The sequence below is a fragment of the Coregonus lavaretus genome (genome assembly GCF_964263955.1).
Source record: "Coregonus lavaretus genome assembly, chromosome: 10".
Classification (NCBI taxonomy): domain Eukaryota; kingdom Metazoa; phylum Chordata; class Actinopteri; order Salmoniformes; family Salmonidae; genus Coregonus; species Coregonus lavaretus.
Genome location: NC_139997.1, coordinates 39,365,406 through 39,386,863, shown reverse-complemented (window position 1 = coordinate 39,386,863; position 21,458 = coordinate 39,365,406). Strand labels below are relative to the sequence as shown.

The 21,458-nt window shown below is 40.7% G+C and overlaps 1 protein-coding gene across 1 annotated transcript; it reads left to right on the top strand.

Moving 5' to 3' along the window:
• Positions 1-649: 649 nt before the first annotated feature.
• Positions 650-19,233, top strand: LOC311136113 (SWI/SNF-related matrix-associated actin-dependent regulator of chromatin subfamily A member 5). Its single transcript, XM_084170195.1, has 24 exons — positions 650-812; positions 1,646-1,714; positions 2,074-2,240; positions 2,489-2,589; positions 4,690-4,790; positions 5,248-5,427; positions 5,554-5,709; positions 5,826-5,957; positions 6,515-6,583; positions 7,426-7,535; positions 7,670-7,896; positions 8,418-8,539; positions 9,018-9,170; positions 9,411-9,543; positions 10,091-10,236; positions 10,318-10,446; positions 10,702-10,812; positions 11,033-11,146; positions 11,766-11,888; positions 12,047-12,179; positions 12,337-12,455; positions 12,981-13,193; positions 18,210-18,320; positions 18,610-19,233. Exons 1-24 carry the CDS (start codon positions 756-758, stop codon positions 18,676-18,678), a joined length of 3,045 nt encoding a protein of 1,014 aa, XP_084026321.1. The 5' UTR covers positions 650-755; the 3' UTR covers positions 18,679-19,233.
• Positions 19,234-21,458: the final 2,225 nt, after the last annotated feature.

The window sequence follows — 21,458 nt, the reverse complement described above, 5'->3', positions numbered from 1 at the left end:
GCTATGCGTTCTATGGAAAATAATGTCGAACGATGTGGAAGGTGTGTACCACAACCAGCTAGTTGCATTATTTTCCAGAGAATGCATAGAGAGAGACACGATTTGATTATCCCTTTTATACAATGGCTATAATGTAACACATTTGCCTCTAGAAATGTGTTCAACATCCACTGAAGTAGCTTGAAAGTTAACTAGACATCGACAGTAGTTGCCTTGGTAACCAAACAAACAGACTCGCCAGTTTAGCTAACCAAACCATCAGTCTTATGAAAATTCAATTCAACAGTGCCAATAATGTTTTCAATTCAACTTTTGCTTTAAATGGCAGCTCAAACATATAACATGTAATACTGAACTATAACCATTGAATTCTACCATGCAAATATATATTGTGTTATTTAAGCAATAAGGCCAGAGGGGGTGTGGTATATGGCCAATATACCATGGCTAAGGGCTGTATCAAGGCACTCTGGGTTGCGTCTGCATAAGAACAGCCCTTAGCCGTGATATATTGGCCATATACCCCCTCATGCCTTATTGCTTAAATAAAATAGGCCTACCCATATTATTTCGAACGTTCTAGTGGCATAAATGGTGTTATCGCGGTATTTCATTGCTATATACTCGCGAGATATTATGAAGGGGGCGTATGCTCACAATGTACAGTCTATCTAATAACGTAGCAAGCCTGTTTGCCATGTATAACTTACACAGTCTGGTCTAAAATAACTCATGATAAAAACCGCGTCCACAGAATGTCAGATGAAGAGATTCCTTCCACTTCCAGAGAGCCTGTACCCGAAGAAGAAGAGGTGAGCATTTAAAAGCAGACATCTTCTTTTCAGAAATATGAGATACACTGTACTGTTAGGAAGCTAGAAGTTTGCAGTTTTGTTCAATTGGGGGGGGGGGGGGCATGGCGGGAAGGAGGCTTGCACATCTGCATAGCTCTCTTACAGATGTTAGCTAGCTACCAGGTCAGACGCTAGCCTGGCCAGCAAACATAACAATGGTTTTCGTCGTGCAATTCATAGACATTTAGCCAATATTCCCGTAGACTTCTAAATGCTGCCAATTTGTAGCCAGCATGACAAGCTTCGGAGTCCCAGACTGAGCCACTGACTGTACAGTAGCTGTAGCCCAGGCAGCGCAACAGACGCAGCCTCCAACAAATCAGCTGTCTCTTTCAACACTGGCTGTTTTGCTTTGGGGATCGTCAAGTTGGCTATAGCTAGCTACAGTAGCTATGTAATATGTTTTATGAAGAGCAGGCTAACATTAGAGATGAAGCTAAATGCTTGAACTTCAGAAGGCATAACTTTTTGCACATTTTGTAATACATTTTGAGCACTCAATATGTGAACTTGCACAAAATTGATTATTAAATTGATTGCACAAGCGTCACATGAAGCCAACTTGCAACCAAAACCATAATCTATATTGATTAAATATGTAGAATAATGTTGCATTAATTCAGAGGAAATTATATACAATACACAACAAATTCCCGTAATAGGATCACTGAAATAGCCAAATGAAATTGTTTTAAATTGCACATTACATTGATTAAATGTTACCGAATCAAATGCCAAATAAATATGTACAGTACGTTGAGAATGTCATAAAGTGGTCTACTGTGTTTCAGCTGAAGCCACCTCTGAAGGCTGTGCCCAAGGCTGAGGGAGAGTTGGATCCAGAGTATGAGGAGAAAAGGGTGAGACGAATTGCTTTCTCACAAACACTCTCTATAGATATATAAATAGGATTCATTTGAGATTTTAAGATGCATTTGCAAGAAAAATATGACAATAGGGATTATCACCTCACACAGACTAGTCACATCGTTGGTTGAATTCTGTGCCAGATATTTTATATATTTATTTTTCTCCAACTTTTGCAATGGGCTCCCCACTGTGGTAAATGTGGGGAATTGCAGTGTGTAGTGAGACTGCAGTGTATAGGGAAAGTGAATGGCAAAATAACAGTTTAGCATAACATTGATCTCATATCCTTACTAGTAAAACATAACCTGTTGGTTTAACTTAGTATTTTTCCCCTGTCTTTTTATCATAGAAAACAGATAGAGCGAACCGGTTTGAGTTTCTGCTCAAGCAAACAGAACTCTTTGCCCACTTCATCCAGCCTGCGTCTCAGAAGACTCCTACTTCACCCCTGAAAGTGAAACCTGGACGACCTCGCGTTAAACAGGACGAGAAACAAAATCTCCTCTCTGTTGGAGAGTATGTGACTGCTGACTTGTTTTAAGGGTCCTGACTTTATTTTTATATTTTCGAAACGACAGGTCTATGTTATTTTAAATAAACAAGTTATATTGGTCAATAAACCATTTTACATTTACATTTAAGTCATTTAGCAGATTGGTGCATGAATAATAAACAATACAATCTGTTTACCATTGTATCAATATTTACTATTGAAGATATCATTCTTTTTACAAACTATTTGTCTGCCACCTGTGTTTTTACAGTAACCGCCACCGACGCACGGAACAAGAAGAAGATGAGGAGTTGTTATCTGAGAGCCGGAAGGCAGCTAACGTCTTGGTTCGCTTTGAAGAGTCCCCATCCTGTATGATGTTTTCATATAGCTTTTAAATGCTCTTTTTAATGCTCAGCGCTCCGTGTAAATGAACGGTAGAAGGTGTTGTATTCGATCAGGTGTATACCTTTAATCCTAATTAGCTCCCATTTGAGAACAGCTGACGATGGATACGAGTATCATTTAGTTTTTTTTCATTAACCTTTTACCACAGTGGGCTAAATCAGGGTCACACAGAGTGATTCTTGGTAGTCTTAAACAAATCTACTTTGAAACAAAAATATATACAGTGAGGGAAAAAAGTATTTGATCCCCTGCTGATTTTGTACGTTTGCCCACTGACAAAGAAATGATCAGTCTATAATTTTAATGGTAGGTTTATTTGAACAGTGAGAGACAGAATAACAACAACAAAAATCCAGAATAACGCATGTTAAAAAATTTTATACATTTATTTGCATTTTAATGAGGGAAATAAGTATTTGACCCCTCTGCAAAACATTACTTAGTACTTGGTTTGCAAAACCCTTGTTGGCAATCACAGAGGTCAGACGTTTCTTGTAGTTGGCCACCAGGTTTGCATACATCTCAGGAGGGATTTTGTCCCACTCCTCTTTGCAGATCTTCTCCAAGTCATTAAGGTTTCGAGGCTGACGTTTGGCAACTCGAACCTTCAGCTCCCTCCACAGATTTTCTATGGGATTAAGGTCTGGAGACTGGCTAGGCCACTCCAGGACCTTAATGTGCTTCTTCTTGAGCCACTCCTTTGTTGCCTTGGCCGTGTGTTTTGGGTCATTGTCATACTGGAATACCCATCCACGACCCATTTTCAATGCCCTGGCTGAGGGAAGGGGGTTCTCACCCAAGATTTGACGGTACATGGCCCCGTCCATCGTCCCTTTGATGCGGTGAAGTTGTCCTGTCCCCTTAGCAGAAAAACACCCCCAAAGCATAATGTTTCCACCTCCATGTTTGATGGTGGGGATGGTGTTCTTGGGGGTCATAGGCAGCATTCCTCCTCCTCCAAACACGGCGAGTTGAGTTGATGCCAAAGAGCTCCATTTTGGTCTCATCTGACCACAACACTTTCACCCAGTTCTCCTCTGAATCATTCAGATGTTCATTGGCCAACTTCAGACGGGCATGTATATGTGCTTTCTTGAGCAGGGGGACCTTGCGGGCGCTGCAGGATTTCAGTCCTTCACAGCGTAGTGTGTTACCAATTGTTTTCTTGGTGACTATGGTCCCAGCTGCCTTGAGATCATTGACAAGATCCTCCCGTGTAGTTCTGGGCTGATTCCTCACCGTTCTCATGATCATTGCAACTCCACGAGGTGAGATCTTGCATGGAGCCCCAGGCCGAGGGAGATTGACAGTTATTTTGTGTTTCTTCCATTTGCGAATAATCGCACCAACTGTTGTCACCTTCTCACCAAGCTGCTTGGCGATGGTCTTGTAGCCCATTCCAGCCTTGTGTAGGTCTACAATCTTGTCCCTGACATCCTTGGAGAGCTCTTTGGTCTTGGCCATGGTGGAGAGTTTGGAATCTGATTGATTGATTGCTTCTGTGGACAGGTGTCTTTTATACAGGTAACAAGCTGAGATTAGGAGCACTCCCTTTAAGAGTGTGCTCCTAATCTCAGCTTGTTACCTGTATAAAAGACACCTGGGAGCCAGAAATCTTTCTGATTGAGAGGGGGTCAAATACTTATTTCCCTCATTAAAATGCAAATCAATTTATAACATTTTTGACATGCGTTTTTCTGGACTTTTGTTGTTGTTATTCTGTCTGTCACTGTTCAAATAAACCTACCATTACAATTATAGACTGATCATTTCTTTGTCAGTGGGCAAACGTACAAAATCAGCAGGGGATCAAATACTTTTTTCCCTCACTGTACCTCACACACATGGATGGTTATGAGCTTAAAAAATATAAGACACCTGAACCATGTCAGATATAGAGTTGAAATGTATCCCAATATTACACTTTATATACATCACAGAAGACTGAAATATAACAAAACAGTTTGACATAGAAACACCGGATCTTCATTGTAGTTTTAGAGGGGTGCTTTTGGTCATTGACTACAGGAAAGGGCTACTGACATAACCTATTTGATTTTCCAGATGTGAAAAATGGAGAGCTGAGAGATTACCAAGTCAGAGGTCTCAACTGGATGATCTCCCTTTATGAAAATGGCATTAATGGAATCCTGGCTGATGAAATGGTAACGACTGTACCATAAACATGCAATTAACAATAGTTTATGTTTACTTGCCTACATTAAGTGCCAGAGCCTTATATTGAGATAAATATGTATATTATATCTATATCCAAATTTAAGTCTCTGGTAAGTGCCACTGGTTGTGAGTCAAGCTGTGTATGACAGGTTGTTTATTTAAGCAATAAGGCCCGAGGAGGTGTGGTATATGGCCAATATACCACAACTAATATGAGACGCAACGTGAAGTGCCTGGATATAGCCCTTAGCCGTGGTATATTGGCCATATATCACAAACCCAAAGGTGCCTTATTGCTATTATAAACTGGTTACCAACGTAATTAGAATAGTAAAAATAACTGTTTTGTCATACCCGTGGTATACGGTTTGATATACCACTGCTGTCAGCCAATCAGCATTCAGGGCTCGAACCACCCAGTTTATAATTGTGTATTGACAACAGGGCTTGGGGAAGACCCTCCAAACCATTGCGTTGCTGGGATACCTGAAGCACTACAGGAACATTCCAGGCCCCCACATGGTTCTGGTTCCCAAATCAACGCTACACAACTGGATGAATGAGTTCAAACGCTGGGTACCAACCCTTAAGGCAGTCTGTCTCATCGGGGACAGGGATGCAAGAGTATGTCCTGTTTTTTCTCTTGATTGACACTGATTGAAAATGTGCCCTCTTATAAAGCATTATCAGGTGGGTAGGTAACCAAGACCACAGATGATTCCTTTGACAAATGTTCTCCTTATTGGCCAGGCGGCGTTCATCCGTGATGTCATGATGCCAGGGGAATGGGATGTTTGTGTCACATCCTATGAGATGGTCATCAGAGAGAAATCGGTCTTCAAGAAGTTCAACTGGAGATACCTTGTCATCGACGAAGCTCACAGGATCAAAAATGAGAAGTCCAAGGTATGAACACGAATGAAAATAATTGAGGGTTGAACCAAGTTTTTCTTTCTACTTTTCAGTAAAAATGTATTTTTTATGATATTTATGTAATCTTAACATATGTCCGGTGTTGTCAGCTCTCAGAGATTGTCCGTGAGTTCAAAACCACCAACCGTCTCCTCCTGACTGGGACGCCTCTGCAGAACAACCTCCATGAGCTGTGGTCACTCCTCAACTTCCTGCTACCTGATGTCTTCAACTCTGCCAACGTGAGTGCTGCCTCTGTCTGTTCTCTCCATTTATTTCTCTAGTAGTGATATTCCTCTCCTTTAGATGAATGTGACTGGAATACTAAATCGAGGAAGAAAATAAAATCATATCGCTCCAGGCAAAATGAACTGCATTATTTTGTTGTTTTGTATCAAAAGCCCCTACAGCAGTAACTTAATGTTTTTTGTTGTTCCATTTTACACCACCTAGTTTCAATGAACATCAGTCAATCACTGAAGTCCTCAGCCCCACCTGACTTGCTTCTTGTCTTTCCATGATGTGTCAGAGAGGGAAAGGTAGCCCCGAGCACAGGCCTCCCCCTCAGGCACTACTCTGTTCTGTTGTCAGTTCCTCCCAGTTTGTCTGGGATCCCTCGAACCCACAGGCTGTAGCTTATCATTTGTATCCTGTCCTTTCTCTAACACATTCCCCTCTGCAAATGAAGCCAAAGCAGAATCATCTTTACTCTCTTTTTTTTCTGCAAAATAAACTTTTGCACTTTCATGGAAAATCTTTACTCGTTGAAAACAAAAGGAACATGTTCTTATATTCTCAGGACTTTGATTCTTGGTTTGACACCAACAACTGTCTGGGGGACCAGAAGCTGGTGGAGCGTCTGCATGCGGTAAGCTGTGTTTCACATTTCCATTACGCTCAGAGAGTTCACTGCAGAATTCCCCTTATCTATTATTCTGTTGAGTTAATACATGGATAAAAAAAAAATATATTTAGTTAGAAAAGCATTTGCCTTGGTAATGTGCTGTTTGTTCTAGAGCCCGACTGATATATCAGTTCACTGATATTATCATCCGATATTGGCCTTTTAAACGCGACCCATGGGGCGGCGCACAATTGGCCCAGCGTCGACCAGGGTAGGGGAGGGAATGGCCGGCAGGGATGTAGCTCAGTTGGAAGAGCATGGCGTTTGCAACGCCAGGGTTGTGGGTTCGATTCCCATGGGGGGCCAGTATGAAAAATAAAACAATAATGTATGCACTCACTAACTGTAAGTCGCTCTGGATAAGAGCATCTGCTAAATTACTTAAATGTAAATGTAAATATCACTATCTGCTGATAATTCAACAGATAACCAATATTCAATAAATAGGATGAAAAAAGGGAATCACATGCTTATCTGAACACTTGTGGCCATTCTCATGATGTCATTATTGTCACTATGTAAGAAATCAACATTTGAAGCATATTTATTGGACAATTGGTCTTTTGGATGGCAATTTATGAGAAATCAGTGTGGGAAAATTTCCCCGCTGTAAAACAGTATATCGGCAGATATATCGGTATCGGTAAGTTTTTCCCCAAAAAAAATCGGAATCGGTATCGGACCCAATTAAACATATCTGCCAGGCTCTAGTTTCTTCAGGTGCTGAGGCCTTTCCTTCTTGTGTAATGTGCTGTTTGTTCAGGTGCTGAGGCCTTTCCTTCTTGTGTAACGTGCTGTTTGTTCAGGTGCTGAGGCCTTTCCTTCTGCGTCGGATAAAAGCTGAAGTGGAGAAAAACCTGCCTCCCAAAAAAGAGGTGAAGATTTACCTTGGACTGAGTAAGATGCAGCGAGAGTGGTATGTTTTTGGTTAAAATACTTTGTCCTTCCTAGTGTTGCCCATAGCTTGTGTTGGTTCAACATTTCTACCAATGAAATTCTTAACAAAATCATTTAAAATGAAACAATGTTTCATTGTTCTATTTTTGTTAGGTACACACGGATTCTGATGAAAGACATTGACATCCTCAATTCTTCTGGAAAAACGGACAAGATGCGTCTGTTGAATATCTTGATGCAGCTGCGGAAGTGCTGCAACCACCCATACCTGTTTGATGGGGCCGAGCCCGGGCCCCCCTACACCACCGACACTCACCTGGTCACCAACAGTGGCAAGATGGTGGCCCTGGACAAACTGCTGCCCAAAGTCCAGGAGCAAGGTGCTACACCCATCATTCAATGATTTTACTGTAGTTTATCCCATCAAAAAATAAGGGGTGAAAAAAAATAAAAAAATACATTCTACATGTATATTTGATGTGTTTATCTCAAAGAGCTTCGATCTGTGGTTGTTACTGTACATGTGCAGTTGTAATAGACTATGCAATAGGTTGTCTATACAAACTCTTGATAGATGGAAGTACATAATGGTCCTTTAAAAGGCAAGGACAACCTCAGAGGATGCAGGCTCAAACGGTTGCTTACTGTTGAAGGATAACAGGATTCACATGTAGAATTTATAATTTTCTTGTGAAGCTTTCTTGATGAGAAAAGTTCATTTGACTCTCAAATCAGCCATGCTCATTTAGAATTACATTAATCAAACCTTCCTCCCATGCAAGAAACCCTATGAATAATTGTCTCTCTTTGGAGATTGCATTTGAGCTATGTGACCTGATAGTGTATGTAGGCTGTTCTGCTCTTTAATGGAATGACTGTATTTTGTCTCATTGGTTGCTAGGGTCTAGAGTCCTCATCTTCAGCCAGATGACCAGGGTCCTTGACATCCTTGAGGACTACTGCATGTGGAGAGGTTATGAGTACTGCCGTCTAGATGGAAACACTCCACACGAAGCCAGACAGGTACAGGGCATGACTTCAGCTGATGAGGTCTCTTTGACCACAACACAGGCTCCCATGGAAACCATAAGGAGCTATAGTGGAACAGTTCAATCACAGTTCAATCAAACCAACCATGGTCTTTAGTTTAAGCCACTACTTTGTCTACTGTGCTCGTACTGACCCTGCTTGTAAAATGTAAAAATGTTTGCTCTAATGTGTAAAGTGTCTTTACTTCAACTACATAAAAACTACTGATATTTTAGACATTATCTAACTAATGCTTTATGGCACAGGTGTCAAACTCGTTCCACGGAGGGCAGAGTATCTGCAGTTATTCGCTCCTCCCTTGTTCTTGATTGATGAAATAAGGTCACTAATTAGTAAGGAACTCCCCTCACCTGGTTGTCTAGGACTTTTGAAAGGAAAAAAACAAAACCTGCAGACACTAGGCCCACCATGGAATGAGTTTGACACCCCTGCTTTATGGCCATGTTTCTAGGAAGCCATAGAGGCTTACAATGCTGAAAACAGCAGCAAGTTCATTTTCATGTTGAGCACCAGAGCTGGAGGTCTGGGCATTAACCTGGCAACTGCAGATGTTGTCATCCTGTATGACTCTGACTGGAACCCTCAAGTGGACCTGCAAGCAATGGTGAGAAACATTTCATGTGTGGATTCCTTGGAAACTTACTTCTATATATTAAGACTTTGGAAAAGTAATTATTGGTCATTTAGTGTGAAATTCTGTCATGCATACAAAAATACTTGTAATGTTAATTTATAACACTGGCTTGTATCTTGTCTTGTACTTATAAAAAGTGTATTTCTTGTTTCAAAGAAATAGATACCTCATCAACTGAGCCAATCGGTGTGTTTGTTTTTGCCTCTCTAGGACAGGGCTCATAGAATTGGTCAGAAGAAACCTGTGCGAGTGTTCCGCCTCATCACTGATAATACAGTCGAAGAGAGGATTGTCGAGAGAGCTGAGATGAAGTTGAGGCTAGACTCCATAGTTATACAACAAGGTATTCAGCATGGTTTTGATTCCAACTTCATGGTTTGTCATTACATAGCCTTCAAATCCCTTAAATGTGGCCATATCTTTGTTATTTGGACTCGTAGCAAACAGAAAATCTGACTTGAATTTGTTCTGTGGCCCCTATCACTAAAGTGTTGTTAAGCAATGGTCTTTGGGACAGGTAAGACAGACAGACCTTGGTTAGGCTTGGGACAAAATGAAACCACATGCATGTATGTATACAGATCACACAAGGTTGGTGGCATCTTAACTGGAGAGGACAGGCTTGTGGTAATGGCTGAAGCGGAATGAGTGAAATGGTATCAAATACATCAAACACATGGTTTCCATGGTTTCCATGTGTTTGATTCCATGTGTTTGATTCCATTCCAGCCATTATTATGAACCGTCCTCCCCTCAGCAGCCTGCTGTGATACAGATACTAGTATCAGTTTACAGAAGGATCTAGACCCTGAGACATGAATGGAAGAGGCTGCTGCAGGGTACATTCAGTCCCACACCCCAACTACTTCTCACATCTTTCAACTTTCCAGGGAGGCTGATGGAGCAGTCCAACAAACTAGGGAAAGATGAGATGCTGCAGATGATCAGGCATGGGGCCACTCACGTCTTCGCCTCCAAAGACAATGAGCTCACGGACGAAGACATCAACACTATCTTAGAGAGGGGGGCAAAGAAGGTGGGTGAGGGATCAGCACATAGTGTTTGGTTGACAGACTGGCTCTGTGCTGTGCTGACCTGCCCTTTTGACCTGTCCTAGACGGCTGAGATGAACGAGCGCATGGAGTCTCTGGGAGAGAGCTCGCTCAGGAACTTCTCTGTGGACACCGGAGGAGCAGAGACCAGCCTCTACAACTTTGAAGGGGAGGACTACAGAGAGAAGCAAAAGGTATCAAATTACTACATGCTTTGTCATGACTCATGACCTGTTAATAGCATCAAAGAGAAGCTTGAGATAATACAGTGCTTTGATTAGCTAGTTCCCTTGTGCCTCAGGTTGATTTTCATCTCAATTATTGAACTTTGTGAATACTGTGTGATAGAGGTAGGGATGACGTGCAGAGTATGCTATTCATAGATGCTTATGACATAAACTTTATGAAACCACAGTAACCATGAAATGAGGCGTGGCCTTGTTTTGTAGCTGAGTATGATGGAATGGATCGAGCCTCCTAAAAGAGAGAGGAAAGCCAACTATGCGGTGGATGCCTACTTCAGAGAAGCCCTGCGTGTCAGTGAACCTCGAGCCCCCAAGGTAACGCCCACTCACAGATTAAGCACACAGAAACTTCAGGGGCTGCCCCCATGTTCATGGGTGAGTTGCTAGTCTGTAGCCAATCATTTGTCTTATTTCCCCCTTCTTCCAAATTATGATGGCCAGTCAAGTCAGGAAGACAGAATTGATGTCCATGGAAGTGGTGCACATGTTAATCTTGCTCACCAGAACATGATTGATAATGATGAATGTATTTCAGGCCCCACGTCCCCCCAAACAGCCCAACATCCAGGACTTCCAGTTCTTTCCCCCTCGCCTGTTTGAGCTGCTGGAGATGGAGATCCTTTACTACAGGAAGACTATAGGCTACAAGGTAAGAGAGCTGTAGTTAAGTTCATTGTCTGATGGATAAAGAAAGTGTGCCCATGTTGACTTATGTACAGTAGCTTTTAACATGGCCATTTATAGTAATGTATTTTGGTTTCCTGCACATGGTATTGTGACTGGAATGTCACATCTTGCTGGTTCTATTTTACTGAAACAATTTACAAAGTTGAATATTTAAAAACAACATTTTGAAATCTATTGGCTTGGGCTTTCACAGAACCAACATGTTACTCATGGGAGTGGTGGATAGAGTCCATAGAAGTGTGTCTCAACTCTGACATTTGTGAGCAGCATCCCAAGTGCTTAGCTGTGCCGAGGCACTCGCTGCCAAGGCAGACTGCTGAACTGAGACAGATTGGAGCTTGTGCTCCTCTATGGTGCCAGAACCACAGAACACACACACATACATTCCCCCTATGCCACCTGATCCCAGGGTACATCTGCTCAGTTAGTCTGCTTCCCCAACAGGCCTGTCTATCGCTTCACCCAGCCTTAGCGGTCTCTCGCCTAGCCTCGTAGCGAGAGACGGAGCTGTTCAGTGTTATGTCTCATCGGAGCTGTCTCTAATAGGAGCTGTGTCTGTTCTCTCTCCTGTGCTGCTGCAGGTCCCCAGGAGCCCTGACATTCCCAACTCTGCCCAGGTGCAGAAGGAGGAGCAGAGGAAGATTGACGAGGCGGGGCCCCTCAGTCCTGGGGAGACTGAGGAGAAGGAGAAACTACTCACACAGGTACTGCAGGGCGCTAGGCGAGACACAACTTTCTAGATTCCTGCGTTCATTATTTTAGTAAGATCCCTATTTGTTTGTCACAAAAAGTGCCACATTATTGGACATTCTAAAGCTTGTATCTAACAAGTGCTGTGTTTGTGGTGAATATTGTTTCGCAGGGGTTCACAAGTTGGAACAAGCGAGATTTCAATCAGTTCATTAAAGCCAATGAGAAATATGGCCGTGATGACATCGACAACATCGCTCGGGAAGTCGAGGGGAAAAACCCAGAGGAAGTCATTGAATATTCTGGTAAGATACCGGTCCTCATCATAATTATTCCATTATAATTGTGTTTCCTATAGACCCATTCTTGTATCTGTTTCAAATAACCATGGTTATTACGGCTTATATCTTTTTCTATGCTCCACACTAGCTCTTTCAAACATGTTCTTGATTTATTTTCAAGCCATTTTCTGGGAGCGGTGCAATGAACTCCAGGATATTGAAAAAATCATGGCCCAGATCGAGCGTGGCGAGGCCCGTATCCAAAGGAGGATCAGCATTAAGAAGGCGCTGGATGCTAAGGTGAACTACTGTACTTCATTCATTTCTATTGGGCACAAAATCATCTGAAACACAACCAAAACAAACAGCAAATGCATCCAAAATGTGTAGAAACACAAGGTTGAAGTAGTCATTGCGTGCTATGAATATGGGAACAAATACTGAACTTTTTACTACTTTAATACACATGTAAGTGAATTTGTCCCAATACTTTTACTCCCCTAAAATGGGGGGACTATGTACAAACAGTGCTGTAATTTCTAAACGTTTTACCCGATATGGATGGAAATACCCTCAAATTAAAGCTGACAGTCTGCACTTTAACCTCATAGTCATTGTTTGATTTCAAATCCAACCCTATAGAGCCAAAATAAGTAAAAATGCTTCACTGTCCCAATAATTATGGAGGGCACTGTATTTTCCATGGTAGATACTCTGGAAATTACATATTTGAATTTGCTACTAGCAACCTTTATTTGAGAATGCTCCAAGATTACTTTTTTTTTTTTTCAAATTTAAATGGAAATGTTGTTTTGATCGTTTCAGATTGCGAGATACAAGGCCCCATTCCACCAGTTGAGGATTCAGTATGGCACCAACAAAGGGAAGAACTACACGGAGGAGGAGGACAGGTTCCTGATCTGTATGCTCCACAAGATGGGCTTTGACAAGGAGAATGTTTATGAGGAACTGCGACAGTGTGTCCGGAACGCCCCCCAGTTCAGATTCGACTGGTTCATCAAGTCCCGAACTGCCATGGTACAGTATGTCCTAAACAGTTTGACTATCTATGTTACAGCTGTTGGAACGCTTGGGTGAGCAAACATTGGGACACTTAAAGTATTTGATATGACACCTGGGCTGCCATTGGGATAGTTAATGAACCCAGTTACAGTGTCTTAAGCCCTGTTTATACATGGTGCTAACATGCACCCTTTGTCCTGTTCTTGTCCACATTCTGATTGTGCCACATTTTTTAGACAGGTGTAGACGATTAAAAGGCACATTAAGATTAGGGCTGTGGCGGTCACAAAATTTTGTCAGCTGGTGATTGTCAATCAAATAACTGTCGGTCTCACGGTAATTGACCGTTAATTAACATAAACACATTTAGCATCTCCTGGCTTCCACACATAGCCTATAAGCCTATAGTCTCCTGAGTGCATTGCAGTGCTAGCTGTGCCACTAGAGATCCTGGTTCGAATCCAGGCTCTGTCGTAGCCGGCCGTGACCGGGAGACCCATGGGGCGGCGCACAATTGGCCCAGGGTGGGGTAGGGAATGGCCGGCAGGGATGTAGCTCAGTTGGTAGAGCATGGGTTGTGGGTTTGATTCCCACGGGGGGCCAGTATGAAAAAACAAACAACAAAAAAATAACATGTAAGTCGCTCTGGATAAGAGCGTCTGCTAAATGACAAATTTAACAAGTCTAATACAAAATAAATGTAATATAGCCTACACCTTCACAATAAATCCATTATTTATTTTAGACAGGTCTAAAGAAGCATGATTTGAAGAAAATGTAGTCTATTTCAGAAGAACAGAATAGCATACTCTGTTGTCCTTATGTTAGGTCCTGATCTGGCTATGCCAAATGGCTGTGGGCTACTAGTTCATTTAGCAGACAAAATTTGCTTAGAATTCAGTGGCATTATTTTATATTATTTTATAGTATGAAGAATACAATTGAACAAAGCTGAATAAAATAGAAAGGATATTTTCTCCAAACGATTTGAGGGAGTGCGCACATGCGGCTATTCTGTGTTGAGCGGTTAACAAAGAAATAGGTACTCCTATATGCTTAATTTAGAGTTATTAATGTAACTTTAGTTGTTCTACAAACGTTGGGCTATATGTTTAGATTTTTTATACATTGTAAGGCTGCATGATGCGACTAATGATGATTTGAAAAAAGTTGCTTGAAAGGCATGAGCTCTGCTTTGTTTTTTGCGCAGGCTCTACACACTTCATCAGTCTCTCATTCACAATTTGGCAAGCACTTGATAATGCCTCGAATTTCACGCCGGCATCCTCTTTGTGTGGACGTAATGCACCCTAAAAAAATCAATGCCTTTTGCGGCCAGTGGCCGTTGTGCCCCTTGGCCTGGAGTGCTGCGTGCTCCGAAGCACCTCTCACTCACATGGCACTCCATCACGTGATCGGGTCTTTCTCAAAGGGTACAAGTGAAGACAGACACATCGGGGGTGCAATGGCGCGCGTCCTTATCCAATTCCAAGGTGCATATTGAAGATATTGGAAGAACTGTCCACATTTACTTTTCATCAGCCAACAAGATGAGTAAGCCTAACGAACAGCAAAAGCACTAGCCTATGTCAATCTTCTATCCCCTATAGTACAAAAGTCGACCTATTCTGTGCGAGAAATAAATATTCCAAACATAGTCTGGGACAGTTGTGGGATGCGATAGATCCCAAATTAATATAACCACTAGCATCAAAAAACGTTTTGGCGCAATGTGGCTGACACAACAGATCAGAACGTTTAGCTTAAAATGTTGATAAACTATTAGGCTATTTCTTCACATTATAAGCGCAGCAATGTGCACGTGGCAGTAGGCTATAAGCGCGAGTGTTCCGTTAGCGGAAAAACACCATTATCAAAAGTGACCGCAAATGCAATTATGCATGTAATGCTTTTATTATAAAAGTGCATTTTTAAGGTGAAAATTATCTTCCCCCAAACTTGAAACTCGCACACTACTTATGTATGCCAGTTAGGTTCTACACCTCTTGTAAAGTGGATTAATGTGCTTAATTTTAAGAAGTTATTTGGCCGCTTTAGTTGTGATACAAACCTTATCAAAACATATTAGCCTATGGGCTAGGCTACATGAGGTGTGCGACTATGGTTAGAAAAAGTCACACAAACAAGGCATTGTTTCTTATGCTGGGCATCATTCACAAGTGATAATATATAATTCACAAGTTATAGGCTAATATTGTCACCCATCAGACTATTCTTGATTTAATCTTGTCTTTACATATAATAAATAATATGTGTGAAACTTAAATAGCGAATGGAGGACCCTTTTCCCGTGGTTCATTTTCATGCCAGCCAGGTAGGCTATACTCCTGTTGTAAAGATAAGCAATGTGCTTAATATTAGGAAAGTTGAGAAATAAATATAGTAGGCCTAGCCTATAGAAAGCTGATGGGATCCTCCTCTTTTTAGTAGAGGCTATCACTCTGTTTTCTCACGCAATTGCATAGCCTATAGAAATGTTGCGCATCATGAGCTCATGGGCTCTCATGAAGTGTTTGATTAGATTTTTGATTACATTTGCATTGATGTCAGTGATTAGAGGGATAATGGAGTGCTGAGTACCAGGCAGTTAGCAAGTTTGATAGGCTACTAATGACCATCAACAGCATCAGAGCTTGTAGAAGCCTAATTACCGTGACTAAACGGTCACATGGAATTTGACTGCCTTCATGACTGGCCGGTGTGGCGGTAATACGGTCACCACAAAAGCCCTAATTGTGATCTTCCTGACCACCTCCGGAGGTAGTCAGGCACGCATTGTGTCTGGATATCAATCAAGTATAAACAGATCTGGCTGGTCAAACCATTTAAATCATCATTATACCAGCTTCTAAACTCATTTGACAAGTAGCACCATTGACTTATGGCATCAGTAAAAAATAAATAAAACATAAATTCATATTATTTCAAAATAGTATGTCAAATTATTTGCATACAAGGAGGCTCTAGCTAATCTGGTCACAATGCGGCTACAGTGGACGGATAAGAGGCGACAAACCTTGATCAGATAGTGATTGGATCATATTGATCAGATCATGAAACGTACATGTTAGCGCAAGGTGTAAACGAAGCTTTGGTGTCCTACTCCTTCCCATCATAAAAACTGGTTTTATTACTTTTATTATAGACTTTGCAGTGAGTTCAGAGACAATCTTGTTTGGTTTCTTCTCACATTATTTATATTAGGTATGGCTGAATATAGAATTGTATTTGTTTCAATGTGTCCCTCTTTTACAAGTTGAGATGAATGGGAATTCATGGGAAGAAAGACTATTGTTCAGGTTCATACATCACCTGCATACATAGACACTTCCCTGCAAACAATAATGAGTCGTTAGGACGTCCCCAGGACATCACGAAATGGTCGCCTGAAGTCATCAGGACATTGTGTCATGGTCCCCTGGAGGTTTTGTCTAGTTCCTGGTTTGTCCCGGTGACGTCCCCAAAGAGGTTTTTAGGACTTTCATGGGCTGTTGGGTCATGGTCCCACGAATGCCCTCTGAACGTTCTTGGGACGTTGTGTCATGGTCACCTGGAGGTTTTTGTGTAGTTCCCGGTTTGTCCCGGGGACGTCACCTGATGGTCGCAAATAAACATTCTCCCCCCAAAAAAAGTTATACCCAGGGCACACGCACCCCAGTTACTGTTGCCAAGCCCATCAAGGCCCTGATTGGTGAACCACTGATCCAGTCACAGCTCTTTGTCTTTTAGCAGTGCTAGGGACACCCACACAGTGGTTTTAACATAGTGTTTTCAATGTACATATTTTACATACATGATTACATTGTGTATGTTTATTCATACAGTAATTATTATTTAACATGTCCTCACGTGGAATTTGAACTCACAACCTCTTGGTTCATGACATTCCGCTCTTCCTGCTACGCCACCATGTCTGTATCAATGACTGGTTTTACCTGTAGGCCTTTTCCTACACTTTAACTTCAAAGTAAGTCTCAGCTCTGTTAAAAATACACTGAAGAAAACTATTATACTTATCATAGTGATTCAGAAGTAACATTAAAACAATAATATGCCCCACCAACATCAGACAACTATACTGAAAACCCAAACTGAAATTGCTGAAATAAGTAAATGAAATCAATGAGCGAATAGTCAGGTTAACTGATAACTGAAATAGCAGTGCAGATGGCACTGTTTTGCTAAGTGCAGAGATGTGTTATAGGTAATGAATGTGTATGGGACTTCTGAAATTCTACAGACTTTGCGGCGCAGCAGAGCGAGCGATCAGCATACTCCAAATCCGGAGGTTGTGAGATCAAATCCCAGGTGTGGTCATATTGAAAAGTTAGTAGTGATCATGTCAAATGTAATCATATTGTAGTTGATTTAAGATTTTTACACTATTTTAGCTGAACAGCGTCCCACTTACCTTAAAACCCCCATACCATTTAATGGCTTTACTTAAAATGGTTTGGGACACCAGGGACCATCACGTGACAAAAACCTGCAGGGGCCAGGACACAACGTCCCACAAATGTTCAGGGATCCTTAAGCGGACCATGACACAACGTCCCAAGAACATCCTAAAAATGTCCCCAGGTCAAACCGGGAACTATAAAAAGGTCCCCCAGAGAACGGTCCCTTGGGACCATCACATAACGTTCTTAGAACATTCTCGGAAAAAAAAAAAAAAAAGTAAGTGGGATAACGTCACGCCAAAACCCTTAAGGGACCTAATGGGAACATCGCCAAATGTCCTCAGGACGTCCAATGTTTGCTGGGTTACCTCTCTGGGGTTATTTATCATTACTTTGTGTTTTTGACAAAGTGGTATGTTACATGAACTGTTTTGGTTATTAAAATGTCAATATTATGAACAAAAGCTGTAATAACCACACAAGAGGAGAATAATGAATAAATATAAAAAATGGTTTGCTTCAAACAGACTGGCTAACAGAGAGGAACAGCAGACATCCATTGTACTATCGTTTTGTTTTCTCTACAAACAGCTTCCTTTTCTTCCCCCAGGAACTTCAGCGACGCTGTAACACTCTCATCTCCCTCATCGAAAAAGAAAATATGGAGATTGAGGAAAAGGAACGTGCTGAAAAGAAGAAAAGGACCACAAAAAGCCAGATGGTAATTGATTTTACCATTTCAAAGCAATTGTATACAGATTTTACGATTTTAAGGTACAAAATGGGTTTAACCAAAAACACACAACCAATGGTTTTGTTTTTGGGGTAAACATTTTGTGGGAAGAAAAAGGCATATTGGCTAACCATCTTGAGGATTCCGAACCATGTTACCATGAAACATTTATCAATACTCATGTGTTAGAATATTAATATTTCAGTGTTTACGTACATTGTAACATTTACATGTAGACATGTAATTGATTTGATTCTCATGTCATTTGTATTCTAAGGCGCACAAAAGGAAGGCAGATGCGTCATCAGAAGCAACAGGACGCAAAGAGAAGAAAGCCAGAGCCTGAAGACGTCATTGAACTAATGTAGCCTCCACCAGGCCCAATCCTAACTTGAAAGATAAATAATTTGATAATTAGATTTATGACACAGATCTCAAGTTAGGATTCGGCCCATCATGAACAAACAGCATTAATCACCCACAAAATACAAACACAACATTCAATAACTGTAGTATTTTTTGTGGAAGTGAGTAGTTTCTAATTTTTAAGACATTTTGTATTACTCTTTTTGCAAGTGTTTGATGCACTTTTGAACTCAAAATGCTATATATGTATGTACGGATTTGTTTTGATTGTTGTCTCATGTCTTGTGTAATTGGCATGGTGGTGAAATAACAATTTTTCATATTTTTGCGTATGGCTGTTTTTGAAGCTATGTGTATGCACCTTACATAACCTATTGCTTTGCACATATCCTAAGCTCTTTTTTTTACTGATTTTAATTGAATCTATCCTTTTAAGCTGTGTTGGTATTTGAACAAAAAGTGATTGTTGTATTTCGCTTTTCCTGTTGTATTTTCTTATGTATGAGTTCAGTGTTATTAAACAAAATCCAACCTTAGTTATAAAGTAGTTTACATTTTTTGGAAGTAATAATTTGATATGTCTCACAAAATCCTCCTACATTATATTAAAATCACTAAACTAATGTAAAGGAAGCTGTGAACCCAACAGTAGCATATAGTATTACAAAAGGACCATGAGTATTAGGCACTACCTAGTACCAATACTGTATGTTGTATTTGGCACTGACTGTGATAGCATGTGGGACCCACATTTTTGTAGGCATAAAATGTGTTTGGTTCCCCTTTTAACAAATTCTACAGCAATAATCATCTTCACTGAGCAATGAGGTTGAATTTAAACTGCTCATGTGTTTTTGAGAGTGAACTCTTCGTGTCTCCATGGCCCAATTGTTAATAAGGATGAAGTTACACTGTATGTCCACATGGGGGCATTTTAACGCTGTCCTAGAATAAAAGGTGGCATTGAAACAGGGGACTAGTCTGAGAATAAGCTATATTCATCGTGTCATATAAATAACCTGTTAAGAAACCCAATATATTGCAAACCACCCTGCAGTAATGTTGATCAACTCGTTTTTTATTTATTTATTATTGTTTTCAAAAGAACACGCATACCGTTAATCCAATTTAAATAGAATTGCTGCTTCAGAGAGTGTGTAAGCTCTGAGACTGTGTTAACATGATCTGATGGAGACTGCAATATTAGCCCCTGCAATTTAACTAACAAACTCACAAACAACTGTAGGAAAACTGAACGTGAATCTCTGTAGCTTGTAGATCTGTAAGGTGTCTTCTGCCAGAGCTTCAAAAAGTATGTTGTGGAGCTACGTGTAGTCTAGTTATAATTAACACATTAACTGTGATGATCACTCAGGTGTGATAAATGTTAATAATGTTACTTCCTTCCTAATGCATGAATTATCTAATTATCAGTTAACAGTGATGTTCTCATTTGTCGTTTCAAATATTCTTTTTTTTATCCTGCACCAATTAGGAGCTTTAGTTTGTGTCACTTAGTTGTTATACACAATTTAAATTGTGACTGGTGACAACAGTAAGCCTATTTTAGCAGACTAAACGACATACAATGCATTAATGCTGAATAAGAATATTGTAGTTGCATGTATTATGTTTGGGTGCATTGTCAATCAATAAAATATTATACTGTGGGCTACTGCATCATCTGAAAGAAAGACAACCATTGTGTGATACACTGGCAATGTGTCAAAAGTAGCTTCTTTGTGCTGATGCATCTGATTCACTTACTTAAAGAGTGAGAGTCATTCTATTGTCCTCCTAGAGAATAGCCCAAGGTGAACTGTTGTCTTATAAATGCTTGTTGAGAAGAGGGGAGCCATGATGCATGACAGCCCTCATAAAACTCTGTCCCAAATCGTAGAGCCAGCCTATCTATAATTAAGAGATAATAAGGCCCTCTGAGATCAATTGATTAGAGGAAATAAAGGAGGCAAAACTGTATAAGAAAGGAAAGCAAAAACAACCTCTCGATTTCCCGGCTCTTTGACTGTGTTTCCCAGGTGAGACTGGGCTGATGAAACACAACCCAGGACAGGTTACAAAGGTGATGTTTTCAAGTTTATTTGGTTCTTGTCCCTGTAGATTGGTACTCGGAGATCATTCTCAGTCACAAAGATAATTTGTGTGTTGACATTAAGACAATTATATTATTGAATTGACTTCTCCAAAGATAGTCTTCATCTGCATTTTTCACAATAGGTGTATCAAAGTGTGAACATTCATCTGAAACTACACATTTCATACCAATTTAGCACTATTCAATAGAAAAATAGATTGTGTGAAATGGCCAAATTTGAATTAGAGTTGCCTTGTGGTAGTTTTGGAACGATTTACATTATAGGTGAAGAGATAACGTCTTTCATTTTACCTGGACCGATTGTCAATATTCATACAAAATAGACAGATATATATTTATTGATTGTTTGATCCACAACACTGATGTGAAAAATTAATATGTTTGTAGAAAATGCTTAACACAATTTTCTCCGTTTATTTATATGTCTGTGAGGAGGACACAATGTTGCCCCTCAGACTCTATTTGGCCAACTAAACACCCTGTGAACAGTACATGATAATAGCTTCTGTTCTCGCTGTTGGGTCCAGTAATAGAGGGGCCCAAAATTACTTGGCATGTCTCCAAGTCATTTTCCATCACCTGACGGCTGCCAGTCAGGTAATGAGAGATGACACCCTTTACAGCGCTAACTGCTGTCTGGTGAG